We start from the raw sequence: 15,397 nt of genomic DNA, 5'->3' as shown, positions 1-15,397 counted from the left end.
TAGACCTGGTTTAGTCCTCGTTTAGACCTGGTTTAGTCCTGGTTTAGTCCTCGTTTAGACCTGGTTTAGTCCTGGTTTAGTCCTGGTTTAGTCCTGGTTTAGTCCTGGTTCAGTCTTGGTTTAGTCCTGGTTTAGGCCTGGTTTAGTCCTGGTTTAGTCCTGGTTTAGACCTGGTTTAGTCCTGGTTTAGTCCTGGTTTAGTCCTGGTTTAGTCCTGGTTCAGTCTTGGTTTAGTCCTGGTTTAGTCCTGGTTTAGGCCTGGTTTAGTCCTGGTTTAGGCCTGGTTTAGTCCTGGTTTAGACCTGGTTTAGGCCTGGTTTAGTCCTGGTTTAGTCCTGGTTAGGTTCCGCCCTCACACTTGGGCCTTTTGTTTTCAGTGACTTTGGGTCACAGCTGTTTTTGTTCAGACTTAATGAAAAGAACAGAGTCCAGTCTCAGAACTGAACCAAGACTTTCACCTGAGCCCAGCTGCAACCATGTTTAGACCAGGGCTGGACCAGGACTAGACCAGGACTAGACCAGGACTAGACCAGGACTAAACCAGGACTGGACCGGGGCTGGACCGGGGCTGGACCAGGACTAGACCAGGACTGGACCAGGACCTGACCTGGTTCCACAGTCTGTATAATGAAGTGGACTGTGACGTCAAAGCTTCAGCTCCACATGAGGCTCATGAGGCCAGAGCAGTTTTAGAGGCTGAGACCAGCTCCATATTTGGAAAAACAAGTAAAGACAAAATTCTGTCAAACCTCGAGGAAAGAAGGACCTGATTTGTCTGTTATTAATGTTCAGATCTTGATTTACAGACACAATAGTGAAATAAAAACCCCAGGATCATGTAGAGGGTTAATACGAACATTTAAGACCAGAATGAGTCTGAAGAGACAGAGACAGAGAGAGGACAGAGGGGACAGAGGGGACACAGAGAGGACAGAGGGGACACAGAGAGGACACAGAGAGGACAGAGGGGACACAGAGAGGACACAGAGGGGACACAGAGAGGACAGAGGGGGCGCTGTTTATACACAGGAAGTGAAATGGACAAAGAGTCGATGGAGCAGGAAGTGCGACATGATCACTTCCTGTTGTTATCTATGTCCATTTATATATAGTCTATAGTTAGCAAGCTAGCTAGCATTAGCCAACAGTTTTTGCATTGTGTCTCCATGGTAACTGCTGAACATTCCACCATAGATATACATGCAGTTATGTTAATTTAATTTGAAAAACAAAAATGTTAATGTTTTTAAATGTTATTATTATTATTATTATTATTATTATTATTATTATTATTATTATTATTATTATTATTATTATTATTATTATTGTTTAAATAAAAATGTTTTTTGTTTTGTTTCAGAGCGAAGCCTTCGACATCTACACTCTCTACTGTATGAACTACCCCAAGTAAGAACTAGGACTAGACCAGGACTAGACCAGGACTAGACCAGGACTAGACCAGGACTAGACCAGGACTAGACCAGGACTAGACCAGGACTAGACCAGGACTAAACCAGGACTAGACCAGGACTAGACCAGGACTGGACCAGGACTAGACCAGGACTAGACCAGAACTAAACCAGGACTAGACCAGGACTAAACCAGGACTAGACCAGGACTAGACCAGGACTAGACCAGGACTAAACCAGGACTAGACCAGGACTAAACCAGGACTAGACCAGGACTAGACCAGGACTAGACCAGGACTAGACCAGGACTAGACCAGGACTAAACCAGGACTAGACCAGGACTAGACCAGGACTAGACCAGGACTAGACCAGGACTAGACCAGGACTAGACCAGGACTAGACCAGGACTAAACCAGGACTAGACCAGGACTAGACCAGGACTAGACCAGGACTAAACCAGGACTAGACCAGGACTAAACCAGGACTAGACCAGGACTAGACCAGGACTAAACCAGGACTAGACCAGGACTAGACCAGGACTAGACCAGAACTAAACCAGGACTAGACCAGGACTAAACCAGGACTAGACCAGGACTAGACCAGGACTAGACCAGGACTAGACCAGGACTAGACCAGGACTAAACCAGGACTAGACCAGGACTAGACCAGGACTAGACCAGGACTAAACCAGGACTAGACCAGGACTAGACCAGGACTAGACCAGGACTAGACCAGGACTAAACCAGGACTAGACCAGGACTAAACCAGGACTAGACCAGGACTAAACCAGGACTAGACCAGGACTAAACCAGGACTAAACCAGGACTATGACAGAGACTCTTCTCAAACAGGAAATAGGAAGTAGAAGTATATTTGTTTTTCTTGTGATTTTCCCAAAATAATAAAAAAAAAACCTTAAAAATGTGTCACAGACTCAGTCACATGACCTGTATTAGTCCTGGTTTAGTCCTGGGATAGTCCTGATTTATTCCTGGTCTAGTCCTGGTTTAGACATGGTTTTGGTTTGGTTGGTTATTGTTGAATAAATTTAAGGCAGATGAGTTTAATGCCATACTGAGGATTATTCTAGGAAAAGCAGTAACATCTCCAACATCCCCCGCCCCAAAACAAATGAGACGATGTAAGAGCCTGAACTCCTGCGGGACCTCAGGAATTCAACCCACAACCGCCCGGTCCAAGTGGACTGGAACAGGTCTGGGAGAGCCATCAGGATCCCGACCAGGACTAAAAGTGGACTGGAACAGGTCTGGGTCTGGAGGAGCCATCAGGATCCCGACCAGGACTAAAAGTGGACTGGAACAGGTCTGGGTCTGGGAGAGCCATCAGGATCCCGACCAGGACTAAAAGTGGACTGGAACAGGTCTGGGAGAGCCATCAGGATCCCGACCAGGACTAAAAGTGGACTGGAACAGGTCTGGGTCTGGAGGAGCCATCAGGATCCCGACCAGGACTAAAAGTGGACTGGAACAGGTCTGAGTCTGGAGGAGCCATCAGGATCCCGACCAGGACTAAACCTGGACTCAGCAGTTTCACTTAATGTTATTCACAGAAACAGAGGCAGACTGCAAGATCTGGTTTAGATCCGGGTCCTGATCCTGGTCTGATCCTGGTTTATATTTTGTCCTAGTCCTGGTCTGGTGTTGGTTTAGTCCTGGTCTGGTCTTGGAGACAGGCTCTGAGTTTAAAACCCCTCGAGCTTCATCTGAAACAACTTCACAAACACGTCCTGTTTCTGTCTGAGCTCAGAACCTCCAGAACCCTCAGAACCTCCAGGACCCCCAGAACCCTCAGAACTTCCAGAACCCCTAGGACTCCCAGAACCCTCAGTAACCCCAGAACCTCCAGGACCCCCAGAACTCTCAGTACCCCCAGAACCCTCAGAACTTCCAGAACCCCTAGGACTCCCAGAACTCTCAGTACCCTCAGAACTTCGAGAACCCCAGAACTTCCAGAACCCTCAGAAACCTGAGAACCTCCAGAACCCGCAGAACTTCCAGAAGCCTCAGTACCCCCAGAACCCTGAGAACCTCCAGAACCTCCAGAACTTTCAGAACCCTCAGTACCCCCAGAACCCTCAAAACCCCAGAACCTCCAGAACCCATAGAACCTCCATAACCCCCAAAACCCTCAGAACCTTCAGAACTCTGTTCCACATTGTGATGTCATCATGTGGTAATACTCCACTGTGTTTTTAAACTCCACCTTCACTAGAATCGTTTAGATGATTTCACCTCTGGAGTTGCCAGTCTCGACTGAACTAAAGGTAAAAGGAGCTGTTCACTTAAAAACTCCCACTTGATGACATCACAAGGTGGAACAGAGCATTTTGAGCTTTGGAGAAGTTAAAAACTAATAATAAAGTGACTCAAACATGTGAATGAAACAAAACACAACCCGTGTTTCTGAGGAGGACATTAGAACATGGAGCAGGGGTCAGTCTGTGTCATGACCTTTAACCTCAGATTTAGACCCAGACCGGGGTCTGACCTCGATATGAGGACAAACCTCGTGTCCAGTTTCTTGTTTTTGATTGGCAGATTTCCAGCCAATCACAGCTCATGAACAAACAGAGACAGGAAGTAAATCTGCGCCGATCCCAAAACAACACGTCATGTTTTCAGACGCCAGCTCCACTCAACAAAGCCAGGAACGGCAGAGAACGAGTCTGGACCCGGTCTGGACCCGGTCTGGACCCAAACTCAACCCGGTCTGGACCCGGTCTGGACCCAATCTGGACCCAAACTCAACCCGGTCTGGACCCTGTCTGGACCCAATCTGGACCGTGTCTGGACCCGGTCTGGACTCGGTCTCGATTAGGTTTGGACTAGTTCTGGACCCAGTTTGGACCTGGTCTGGACCTGGTCTGGACCCGGTCTGGACCCGGTCTGGACCCGGTCTGGACCCGGTCTGGACCCGGTCTGGATTAGGTTTGGACCTCGTCGTATCCTGTGACACATGTTTCAGTCACACTGCCCCCTGTGGTACACATCAGTCAGTGCTCCTGTACTGCAGTCAGAGGGCTGTGTAGTACTGATCATATCTGTGTACTTTTACCGCTGTGCAGTATTCATGTACACATTTGTGTACTTTGACAGTCCAATTGCAGTACTCCAGGACCTGATGTAGGACTCGTCTCTGGTCACAGTGTTCTGTGGCTATAGTACTTATACTTGTGTACTTTTCACAGTTCTGTTGCAGTACTCAGGGACCTGATGCAGGATTCGGTTCTGGTCCGGTTCTTCCAGCAGAGACAGTTCAGTCTGAACCACTCCCTGCCTCTGGAAACATATCTCCTGAAACCAGTCCAGAGGATCCTAAAGTACCACCTCCTCCTGCAGGTACTACTACTACTACTACAACTACTACTGCTGCTGCCATCCGGTTCAGACGCGGTTCAGACCTGATTTAAGACCCTGTTCAGACCCGGCTTAGACCCAGTTCAGACCCAGTTCAGACCCAGTTCAGACCCGGTTCAGACCCAGCTTAGACCTGGTTCTCTTACAGGAGCTCTCTAAACACCTGTCGAAGTCGGACCCTGGGTACGAGGTGGTGGAGGACGCCATCGTTACCATGACAGCGGTCGCCTGGTACATCAACGACATGAAGAGAAAACAGGAGCACGCCGTCCGACTACAGGTGAGCCAGATGCCCTCCCGTGCTTGTGTTTGGTTTCAGTCACACTTGGGGCAGAACAGTTTTTAGCCTTATTTAAATTGCTTTGTTTTCCTGGATTGTGCTTCATGTCGGAGGCGCCATTTTAAGGACTTCTAATTCCACAAACTTAAAGCTAAAAACAGCAGATTTGAGGTTTTTAAATATTATGTCACTTTTAAATATATTTTCTATCACTACATAAGTGGCAGTCGCACAGCTAACCTGCTAGCATAGACTGTATATATAAAAGTACACAGCTAACCTGCTAGCATAGACTGTATATATAAAAGTACACAGCTAACCTGCTAGCATAGACTGTATATATAAAAGTACACAGCTAACCTGCTAGCATAGACTGTATATATAAAAGTACACAGCTAACCTGCTAGCATAGACTGTATATATAAAAGTACACAGCTAACCTGCTAGCATAGACTGTATATATAAAAGTACACAGCTAACCTGCTAGCATAGACTGTATATATAAAAGTACACAGCTAACCTGCTAGCATAGACTGTATATATAAAAGTACACAGCTAACCTTCTAGCATAGACTGTATATATAAAAGTACACAGCTAACCTGCTAGCATAGACTGTATATATAAAAGTACACAGCTAACCTGCTAGCATAGACTGTATATATAAAAGTACACAGCTAACCTGCTAGCATAGACTGTATATATAAAAGTACACAGCTAACCTGCTAGCATAGACTGTATATATAAAAGTACACAGCTAACCTGCTAGCATAGACTGTATATATAAAAGTACACAGCTAACCTTCTAGCCATCGTGTTCCACACAGGAAGTGATTTTATATCTTATCCCCCTGCCATGTTTGAGTCTTATATCTCTGTGTGTGTCTGTCTTTGTTGTGTGTGCCTATTGTCTGTTGTGTGTGTGTTGTATCTGTGTGTGTCTGTTGTGTGTGTGTTGTATCTCTGTGTGTGTCTGTTGTGTGTTGTATCTGTGTGTGTGTGTCTGTTGTGTGTGTGTTGTATCTCTGTGTGTGTCTGTTGTGTGTGTGTTGTATCTCTGTGTGTGTCTGTTGTGTGTTGTATCTCTGTGTGTGTCTGTTGTGTGTTGTATCTCTGTGTGTGTCTGTTGTGTGTTGTATCTCTGTGTGTGTCTGTTGTGTGTTGTATCTCTGTGTGTGTCTGTTGTGTGTTGTATCTCTGTGTGTGTCTGTTGTGTGTGTGTTGTATCTCTGTGTGTGTCTGTTGTGTGTTGTATCTCTGTGTGTGTCTGTTGTGTGTGTGTTGTATCTCTGTGTGTGTCTGTTGTGTGTTGTATCTGTGTGTGTGTCTGTTGTGTGTGTGTTGTATCTCTGTGTGTGTCTGTTGTGTGTGTGTTGTATCTCTGTGTGTCTGTTGTGTGTTGTATCTCTGTGTGTGTCTGTTGTGTGTGTGTTGTATCTCTGTGTGTGTCTGTTGTGTGTTGTATCTCTGTGTGTGTCTGTTGTGTGTTGTATGTGTGTGTGTGTCTGTTGTGTGTTGTATCTGTGTGTGTCTGTTGTGTGTTGTATCTCTGTGTGTGTCTGTTGTGTGTGTGTTGTATCTCTGTGTGTCTGTTGTGTGTTGTATCTCTGTGTGTGTCTGTTGTGTGTTGTATCTGTGTGTGTCTGTTGTGTGTTGTATCTCTGTGTGTGTCTGTTGTGTGTGTGTTGTATCTCTGTGTGTGTCTGTTGTGTGTGTGTTGTATCTCTGTGTGTGTCTGTTGTGTGTGTGTTGTATCTCTGTGTGTGTGTTGTATCTCTGTGTGTGTCTGTTGTGTGTGTGTTGTATCTCTGTGTGTGTCTGTTGTGTGTTGTATCTCTGTGTGTGTCTGTTGTGTGTGTGTTGTATCTGTGTGTGTCTGTTGTGTGTGTGTTGTATCTGTGTGTGTCTGTTGTGTGTTGTATCTGTGTGTGTGTTGTATCTGTGTGTGTCTGTTGTGTGTTGTATCTGTGTGTGTCTGTTGTGTGTTGTATCTGTGTGTGTCTGTTGTGTGTTGTATCTGTGTGTGTCTGTTGTGTGTGTGTTGTATCTGTGTGTGTCTGTTGTGTGTTGTATCTGTGTGTGTGTGTGTTGTATCTCTGTGTGTGTCTGTTGTGTGTGTGTTGTATCTCTGTGTGTGTGTTGTATCTGTGTGTGTCTGTTGTGTGTTGTATCTGTGTGTGTCTGTTGTGTGTTGTATCTGTGTGTGTCTGTTGTGTGTTGTATCTGTGTGTGTGTGTTGTGTGTTGTATCTGTGTGTGTGTGTGCAGGAGATCGAGGCTCTGCTGGTGAACTGGTCCGGGCCGGACTTGTCTGGTTTTGGGGAGTTGGTTCTGGAGGGGTCTTTTCGGGTCCACAGGGTCAAAAAGGAGCGAGCTTTCTTCCTCTTCGACCGAATGCTCCTCATCGCCAAGAAACGCCTCGAGCACTTCGTCTACAGCACGCACATCTTTGTGAGTCAGACGTCCTCCTCCCTGTGTGTCAGATGCCCTCCCCGTGCCTCAGATGCCCTCCCTGTGTGTCAGACGTCCTCCTCCCTGTGTGTCAGATGCCCTCCCAGTACCTCAGATGCCCTCCCCTTGCCTCAGATGCCCTCCCCGTGCCTCAGATGCCCTCCCCGTGCCTCAGATACCCTCCCCGTGCCTCAGATGCCCTCCCCGTGCCTCAGATGCCCTCCCCTTGCCTCAGATGCCCTCCCCTTGCCTCAGATGCCCTCCCCGTGCCTCAGATGCTCCTGTATAACACATTATCTCTCTGTTTGTTCTCAGTGTTGTAATCTGCTGCTGGTGGAAACTGTGAAGGACCCTCTGTGTTTTAAGATCTCAGACCAGAGCATCCCCAAACAACAGCACATCGTGCAGGTAACCCCTACACCCTAACCCCTACACCCTACACCCTACACCCTAACCCCTACTCCCTACACCCTAACCCCTACTCCCTACACCCTAACCCCTACTCCCTACACCCTACTCCTTACACCCTACTTCCTACACCCTAACCCCTACTCCCTACACCCTACTCCTTACACCCTACTCCTTACACCCTACTCCATGCACCCCCACTCTCTACACCCTACCTACACCCTGCCCCCTACTCCTTACTTTCTACAAACTACTCCTTACACCCTACACCCTACTCCCTACACATACTCTCTACACCCTACTCCCTACTTCCTACACCCTACTCCCTAAACCCTACTCTCTAAACCCTACCTACAACTTACTCCCTACACCCTAACCTTTACACCCTAACCCTACACCCTAACCCCTACTCCCTACACCCTACTCCTTACACTCTACTCCCTACACCCTACTCCCTAACCCCTACAGTCTAACTCCTACATAGTCACCTCTACACCCTAACTCCTACACCCTAACTCCTACACTCTAACTCCTACATAGTCACCTCTACACCCTAACTCCTACACCCTAACCCCTACACCCTAACTCCTACACTCTAACTCCTACATAGTCACCTCTACACCCTAACTCCTACACCCTAACCCCTACACCCTAACTCCTACACTCTAACTCCTACATAGTCACCTCTACACCCTAACTCCTACACCCTAACTCCTACACTCTAACCCTACACCCTAACCCCTACACTCTAACCCTACACCCTTACTCCCCCGCATCCATCCAGAACACATGAAATGGCATAATCTCTTTTGTATTGCTCCAGATGTAGTCAGTTTTCATTTACTCTGTCGTGGTCAGATCCTTCTTTAGCCACAGCTGCCCTGGGACAGAGAGAAATGAGGCTGCCAATCTGCCGCCACCACCAACACTCACGTCACATTTATACTAAATGTGGGTAAAGTGTCTTGCCTAAGGACACAACAGTTTCTACTAAAGCCACTGCTGTCCCATTGTGGCGACCATAGACTGTACCGACCTCTGGACAAAGCTAAGCCGTTAGTATAGTCTGTGTATATATATATATATATATATATGTATATATAAATATAAATATATATATATATATATTATATGAAGCTCCTCATGATCCTGGGGTTTTTCACACATGAGACCAGACTGGGCTTTGAGGAGGTTTGTCTTTTTCAGACCAAGAACCAAGAGGAGAAGAGACTGTGGGTCCACTACCTCAAGAGACTGATCATAGAGAACCACCCAGCATCACTGCCCCAGAAGGTTCTGAACCAGGACTGGACCAGGACTGGACCAAGACTGGACCAAGACTAAACCAGGACTGGACCAGGACTGGACCAGGACTGGACCAAGACTGGACCAAGACTAAACCAGGACTGGACCAGGACTGGACCAGGACTGGACCAAGACTGGACCAAGACTAAACCAGGACTGGACCAGGACTGGACCAGGACTGGACCAGAACTGGACCAGAACTGGACCAGGACTGGACCAAGACTAAACCAGGACTGGACCAAGACTAAACCAGGACTAAACCAGGACTGGACCAAGACTAAACCAGGACTGGACCAGGACTGGACCAGGACTGGACCAAGACTGGACCAAGACTAAACCAGGACTGGACCAGGACTGGACCAGGACTGGACCAGAACTGGACCAGAACTGGACCAGGACTGGACCAAGACTAAACCAGGACTGGACCAAGACTAAACCAGGACTAAACCAGGACTGGACCAAGACTAAACCAGGACTGGACCAGGACTGGACCAAGACTAAACCAGGACTGGACCAGGACTGGACCAGGACTGCAGCAGGACTGGACCAAGACTAGACCAAGACTAGACCAGGACTGGACCAGGACTGGACCAGGACTGGACCAGGACTGGACCAGGACTGGACCAGGACTGCAGCAGGACTGGACCAAGACTAGACCAAGACTAGACCAGGACTGGACCAGGACTGGACCAGGACTGGACCAGGACTGAACCAAGTCTGTCCTTTGTGTTTCAGGCTCGACAGGTCCTGGGAGACAACTTCTGCCAAAGTGAGTTTTATTTTATGAAGATAAAAAGAAAATTCAAAAGAACTTTGAAAAATGTCTGTAAAAAAAATAAAAACCCCTAACTGCTACACGCTACACCCTCAGCCCTACACCTTAGGTACTACACCCTAACTCCTACAACTTAAGTACTACACCCTAACCCCTACAACTTAAGTACTAGACCCTAACTCCTACACCCTAACTCCTACACCTTAAGTACTACACCCTAACCCCTACAACTTAAGTACTAGACCCTAACTCCTACAACTTAAGTACTACACCCTAACCCCTACAACTTAAATACTACACCCTAACTCCTACACCCTAACTCCTACACCTTAAGTACTACACCCTAACTCCTACACCTTTACTCCTACACCTTAGGTACTACACCCTAATCTAGGCGTGGGCAAATTTTTTGACACAGGGGCCAAAATGGGTTGTAAAATTTGAGAGGGCCTGGGCCAGGATGTATATATGTATGTGATATATATAATATACATATATGTGTATATTATGTATGTATGTAATATATATATAATATACATATATGTGTATATTATGTATGTATGTAATATATATAATATACATATATGTGTATATATGTATGTATGACATTAAAGCTTTGTCCTGTAACATGTGGCAAAGCAGAAATATGCTCATCGTACAAATTGTTTTCCAAATGCATTAATTAAATAAATAATGTATTAAATTTTAGTTAAATAAACACAGCAGAAAAACTTTGAACAAGGTTCATCTTTACCTATTTTAATATAATTTGGTCACAATCAGCCGGCCAGATTAATAAGCCCAAAGGGCCGTGTGTGGCCCCCGGGCCGTAGTTTGCCCATGGCCTACACCTTAAGTACTAGACAACTCATATATATCTGTTCTTATATGTTGCTATGGTGAAATGTCCTCAAAATGTCGCTTCTAAAGAGGAAGTTAACCCCATGAACAGACAGAATGATGTGGTCACATGATCAGAGAGTAACTGCATCCCTCCTGTTGTAGCACCGCAGTTCCACCAGGAGGCACTGAAGTCCTGCTCCTCTCCTAGACTGGAGGAGCTGCACATCTTCCACAGAGGAAGGAGGCAGTCCGGTCAGAACCTTATTTAAATGTCTATTTTATTTCAGTTTAGTTTGGTTTGGATTGGTTACACCATTAAAAACAGAAACAAAGCACAGATATGGCATTCCAGACTCTGGAGGTCGGATTTTTCCCAGAATGTCCCATTAACTAGTTTCCTGGAACGCACCAATAATAAGAAATGTGTGTGTCCAGGGTGGGGGGGTAACACCACACTGGGTGAGGTCATCATAAAAGGCTTCTGAACTGTCCCCCAGGACCTGTTTGGGGTGACTCTGCCAGGAGCATGAAGCCCCCGACAACAGAACTCCCACCACGTTAAGGTGTTCAAGGACCCTGGACACACGCTCAGTCACAGGAGGAGCTCGGAGTACAGCTACTGCTCCTCCTCGTGGAGAAGTGAGGTGGCTCGGGCATCAGTTCCTGATGCCTCCCGGACACCTCCCTGAGGAGGTGTTCATGTCCCACAGGGAGGAATCCCCAGGGAAGACTCAGGACACGCTGGGGGGATTATGTCCTTCGGCTGGCTGAAGGAAGTGTCTGGGGTGTGGGAAGTCTAGGAGCCCCTATTCAGACTGCTGCCCCCGCGACCCGGGACCCTGGATAAGAGGAAGAACATGGATGGAATAAAAGCATTAGAAACACTATGGACGCGGTGAATTCAAAATGCTAAAATAAAGTGTAGAAAGGAAGATGTGTTTAAAAATAAAAATACTTTTATATAGTTTAAAGAGTTTTTTTTATGTTATCAACATTTTATTAAACTATTAAAGTTTTATCCTCTCTCTGTGTCTGTTCCTCCAGAGCCACAGGAGGCGCTGTCCTTCACCCCAGAGAAGAGCAGGAAGAGTCTTCCTCTGCTGCTGGAGGGAAACCTGCCGCTGCGACGCAGCCGTCGCCAGTCAGGTACCGCCCTCTCAGGCTCCGCCCACCTCTGAGCCACTCACCCACATCATGCTCCACCCACATCAGGCCCCACCCACATCAGGCCCCGCCCACATCAGGCTCCAAATAAAGACTGGACACATAAAGAGTTGTGTAGATCTGGAGGAGCTCAGTCTCATGTTTCTCATGTTTAATCTGATTGGTCTGATCTGATTGGTCTGTTTAATCTGATTGGTCTGATCTGATTGGTCTGTTTAATCTGATTGGTCTGATCTGATTGGTCTGTTTAATCTGATTGGTCTGATCTGATTGGTCTGTTTAATCTGATTGGTCTGATCTGATTGGTCTGTTTAATCTGATTGGTCTGATCTGATTGGTCTGTTTAATCTGATTGGTCTGATCTGATTGGTCTGTTTAATCTGATTGGTCTGATCTGATTGGTCTGTTTCAGCTCCAGCCAAAGACATCGAGGGAGCGTTTCACACCTGTGAGTTACAACACTGTTTCTCACACGTGATTATGTTTTACCTGTTTCTTTGCTAACATGCTAACACCCGTCTCCTTCTGTGTCTGCTCCAATCTACAGCTTTGAAGGTAAGAGTCTGAACACCAAGAGTCTGACCATTAGGAGTCTGGATGGATGGGTGGATGGATGGATAAGTGGATGGGTGGGTGGGTTGGTGGATGGGTGGATGGGTTGGTGGATGGATAAGTGGATGGATGGGTGGATGGGTTGATGGATGGATGAGTGGATGGGTTGGTGGATGGGTTGATGGATGGATGAGTGGATGGGTGGATGGGTTGGTGGATGGGTTGATGGATTGATGGATGGATGAGTGGATGGGTTGGTGGATGGGTTGATGGATGGATGAGTGGATGGGTGGATGGGTTGATGGATGGATGGGTGGATGGGTTGGTGGATGGGTTGATGCGTTGATGGATGGATGAGTGGATGGGTTGATGGATGGATGAGTGGGTTGATGGGGGGATGAATGGGTGGGTGGTGGGTGGATGTTGGACTGTGGAGCAGTTTCACACAGAGCTGTAAAGTCCTGCACTTCTTGTGTCCAGGCGGCAGAGAGTGAGCCTGACCTTTGCCCTCTGGACTTGGGCAGCTGCAGCACTCTGGCCTCCTCCGTCATCGAGGTGGAGCCAGAACTCCACCAGGACTTAGACCGAGACCAGAGGTTGGACTCACCAAATCCAGACCAGAACCAGGACCAGAAGAGTCCGGATCAGGTGGGTTTAAGGCACTGACATTAGACTAAACTCCAGTAGATGTTTGACCTTCTAACATCAGCTGCTGGATTAAACAAGAAACGCCACTGCGCCAAGTTACTAGTCAGAGCTGCGGAGAGGCGATCCCATGCCTATTTAGTCACTGAATATAAAGGGTTAGCCACATTAGCCAGTCTCACCACTTCCGAGTTTGCGATCAATAAAAATGTTAAAACCACAGCAGCAACGGCTGGGTTTGTGTTTGTGAAATTAACCAAAATGTTCCGTACTGTGGCTTTAAATGATCATTCTATATTTGGAAATAATATTTTTTTCTTTTATCGTTGAGGACGAGGAGCTTGTGACCCCGCCCACTTCCCTGTCAATCACTGAAGAGATCCTACAGCTCCTAAACCAGGACCGGGACCAGGACCAGGAGCGGGACCAGGATCAGGACCAGGACCACAGCCAGGACTGGGACCAGTATCAGGACCAAGGTCAGGGCCGGAACCAGGATCAGGACCAGGGCCGGGACCAGGACCAGGACCACAACCGGGACCGGGACCAAGACCAGGATCTGAAACAAAACCAGGACCAAGACCATAATCAAAACCAAGACTGGGGCCAAGAGGAGCAGACGGAGAGCAGACAGGTGAGAGAGGAGAGGGAGATACAGGAAGGTAATAAAGAGAGAGATAAACAGAGGAAAAAAGAAAGAGGAAGAGAAAGAGGGAGCTCAAAGTGCAGATTACATCTGATCTTTGTCTTTTTATCCATTTTAAAACATTTTGATTCTCTTGTTCCAGGAGTTACATCTGGACCAAAACAAAAATGGCATCTATCCTCTGTCTCCAAATGCCCCGCCAGGTAGCCCCAAACCGCTAACCAAAATGCACCAGGAGGCCCTCTCTACAACTACAGTGGAGCCGGAGACTTTACTCACAATGCACCAGGAGGAGAAGGAAACTGAGAAGAATAATGAGGAGGAGCAAGATGATGAACGACACAAAAGTATCCCCGAAAATGTGCTTCAAAATCCCTGTGTGTTTGAGGAACGAGGGTCTGTAGAACAAAGGAACCAAGAGACAGGTTTGGAACGAGCTGGAGATCAAAACCAGCAAGAAAAAGAACATTTGGAGGCGAAAACAAAAGTAGAAACGTTACTTAAAGATGAAGGAAGGTCTGAAGTCCATGAGCCGTCAAAAGAGCGACCGTACGGCTCCACTCGGCGTAGACGCGACAAAAACATCATCCAAAAGATCAGGAGCTACTATGAAGCCGCCGCAGAAGCAGAGGATGACGGAGGGTCTGTGGAGGATGGAGAGAGCGATCAAGAGGAGGAGGGAAAGAGTGAGGGAGAGGAAAGAGGAGAGGAGGAGACAGGGAGAAACAGCTGTTCACAAACGAGTAACACTTTGGTCAGAGATTCTGTGACGATTCCTGCTGAAAACACAGAAGATTCTAAAATGGCCGCCAAAGCAGAGAATGGAGGAGGCATGTCACAAAATGGAGGAGAGGTTTGTGTTGACGTGAGCCGCGAGGAAGAGCGAGTGCAAAAAAAATGTGAACAAAAGAGGGATGAAATCGTGCTTGTGCAAATGGCTGAACCCAAAAATGCAAAAAGTTGTAATTTGGATGTTTACAAAACAGGCATCAGAGAATCAAACCCGAATGGCGACGAAGAAGAGGAGGAGGTGAAGCACGTGAGCCGGGCCGGGAGAGTTGGACGATGGTCACGGCATTCGAGAATTGTATCAGCCAATCGCGCTCTCTTCGAAGGAATGGCATCTGACGTAGAGAGGATCGGACTGTTTGAGGCCAGTCCCGTCGTAGACCTGGTCCTTCTGGAAAACTCAGAAAGGATTTTAAACAAAGTCCAAACTTTAGCTAGAATGTACAGCGCCAAAGCCAATCATGTTCAAGAACAGCAGCAGAGGAAGGCCTTCAGCCAATCCTGCGGCTCGGGGGCGGGGCTAATGGGAGCGGCCAGGGGAACCGGCCAATCACAGAGCAGGAAAGTGTTAGCAAATGAGAAGAGGAGTTTCAGAGGAGCAGAGGAGAGTCCGGTCCAGATCAAGAACCAAACCAGGACTCAACACAGGACTCACCAAAGTCCAGGACCAAGACCAGACTGGACCACAGTCCAAGGTAAGTTAGACCTGGTTTAGTCCTGGTTTGGCCCTGGTTTTGTCCTGGTTTAGTTCTAGTT

At 47.3% G+C, this 15,397-nt stretch overlaps 1 protein-coding gene across 1 annotated transcript in view; it reads left to right on the top strand.

Moving 5' to 3' along the window:
• The window catches only part of plekhg2 (pleckstrin homology domain containing, family G (with RhoGef domain) member 2), a 44,202-nt gene that overhangs the window by 23,675 nt on the left and 5,130 nt on the right, over positions 1-15,397 (top strand). The window contains exons 7-19 of the mRNA XM_055225841.1: positions 1,361-1,407; positions 4,618-4,768; positions 4,935-5,066; positions 7,332-7,514; positions 7,830-7,922; positions 9,129-9,215; positions 9,963-9,996; positions 11,008-11,097; positions 11,890-11,991; positions 12,422-12,457; positions 13,001-13,209; positions 13,538-13,840; positions 13,995-15,336. Of these exons, the coding sequence (XP_055081816.1) occupies positions 1,361-1,407; positions 4,618-4,768; positions 4,935-5,066; positions 7,332-7,514; positions 7,830-7,922; positions 9,129-9,215; positions 9,963-9,996; positions 11,008-11,097; positions 11,890-11,991; positions 12,422-12,457; positions 13,001-13,209; positions 13,538-13,840; positions 13,995-15,336 (2,809 nt within the window). The remainder of the gene's footprint in view (positions 1-1,360; positions 1,408-4,617; positions 4,769-4,934; positions 5,067-7,331; positions 7,515-7,829; positions 7,923-9,128; positions 9,216-9,962; positions 9,997-11,007; positions 11,098-11,889; positions 11,992-12,421; positions 12,458-13,000; positions 13,210-13,537; positions 13,841-13,994; positions 15,337-15,397) is intronic.

Source organism: Periophthalmus magnuspinnatus, chromosome 13, assembly GCF_009829125.3.
Source record: "Periophthalmus magnuspinnatus isolate fPerMag1 chromosome 13, fPerMag1.2.pri, whole genome shotgun sequence".
Classification (NCBI taxonomy): domain Eukaryota; kingdom Metazoa; phylum Chordata; class Actinopteri; order Gobiiformes; family Gobiidae; genus Periophthalmus; species Periophthalmus magnuspinnatus.
This window is presented reverse-complemented; position numbering and strand designations above follow the sequence as displayed.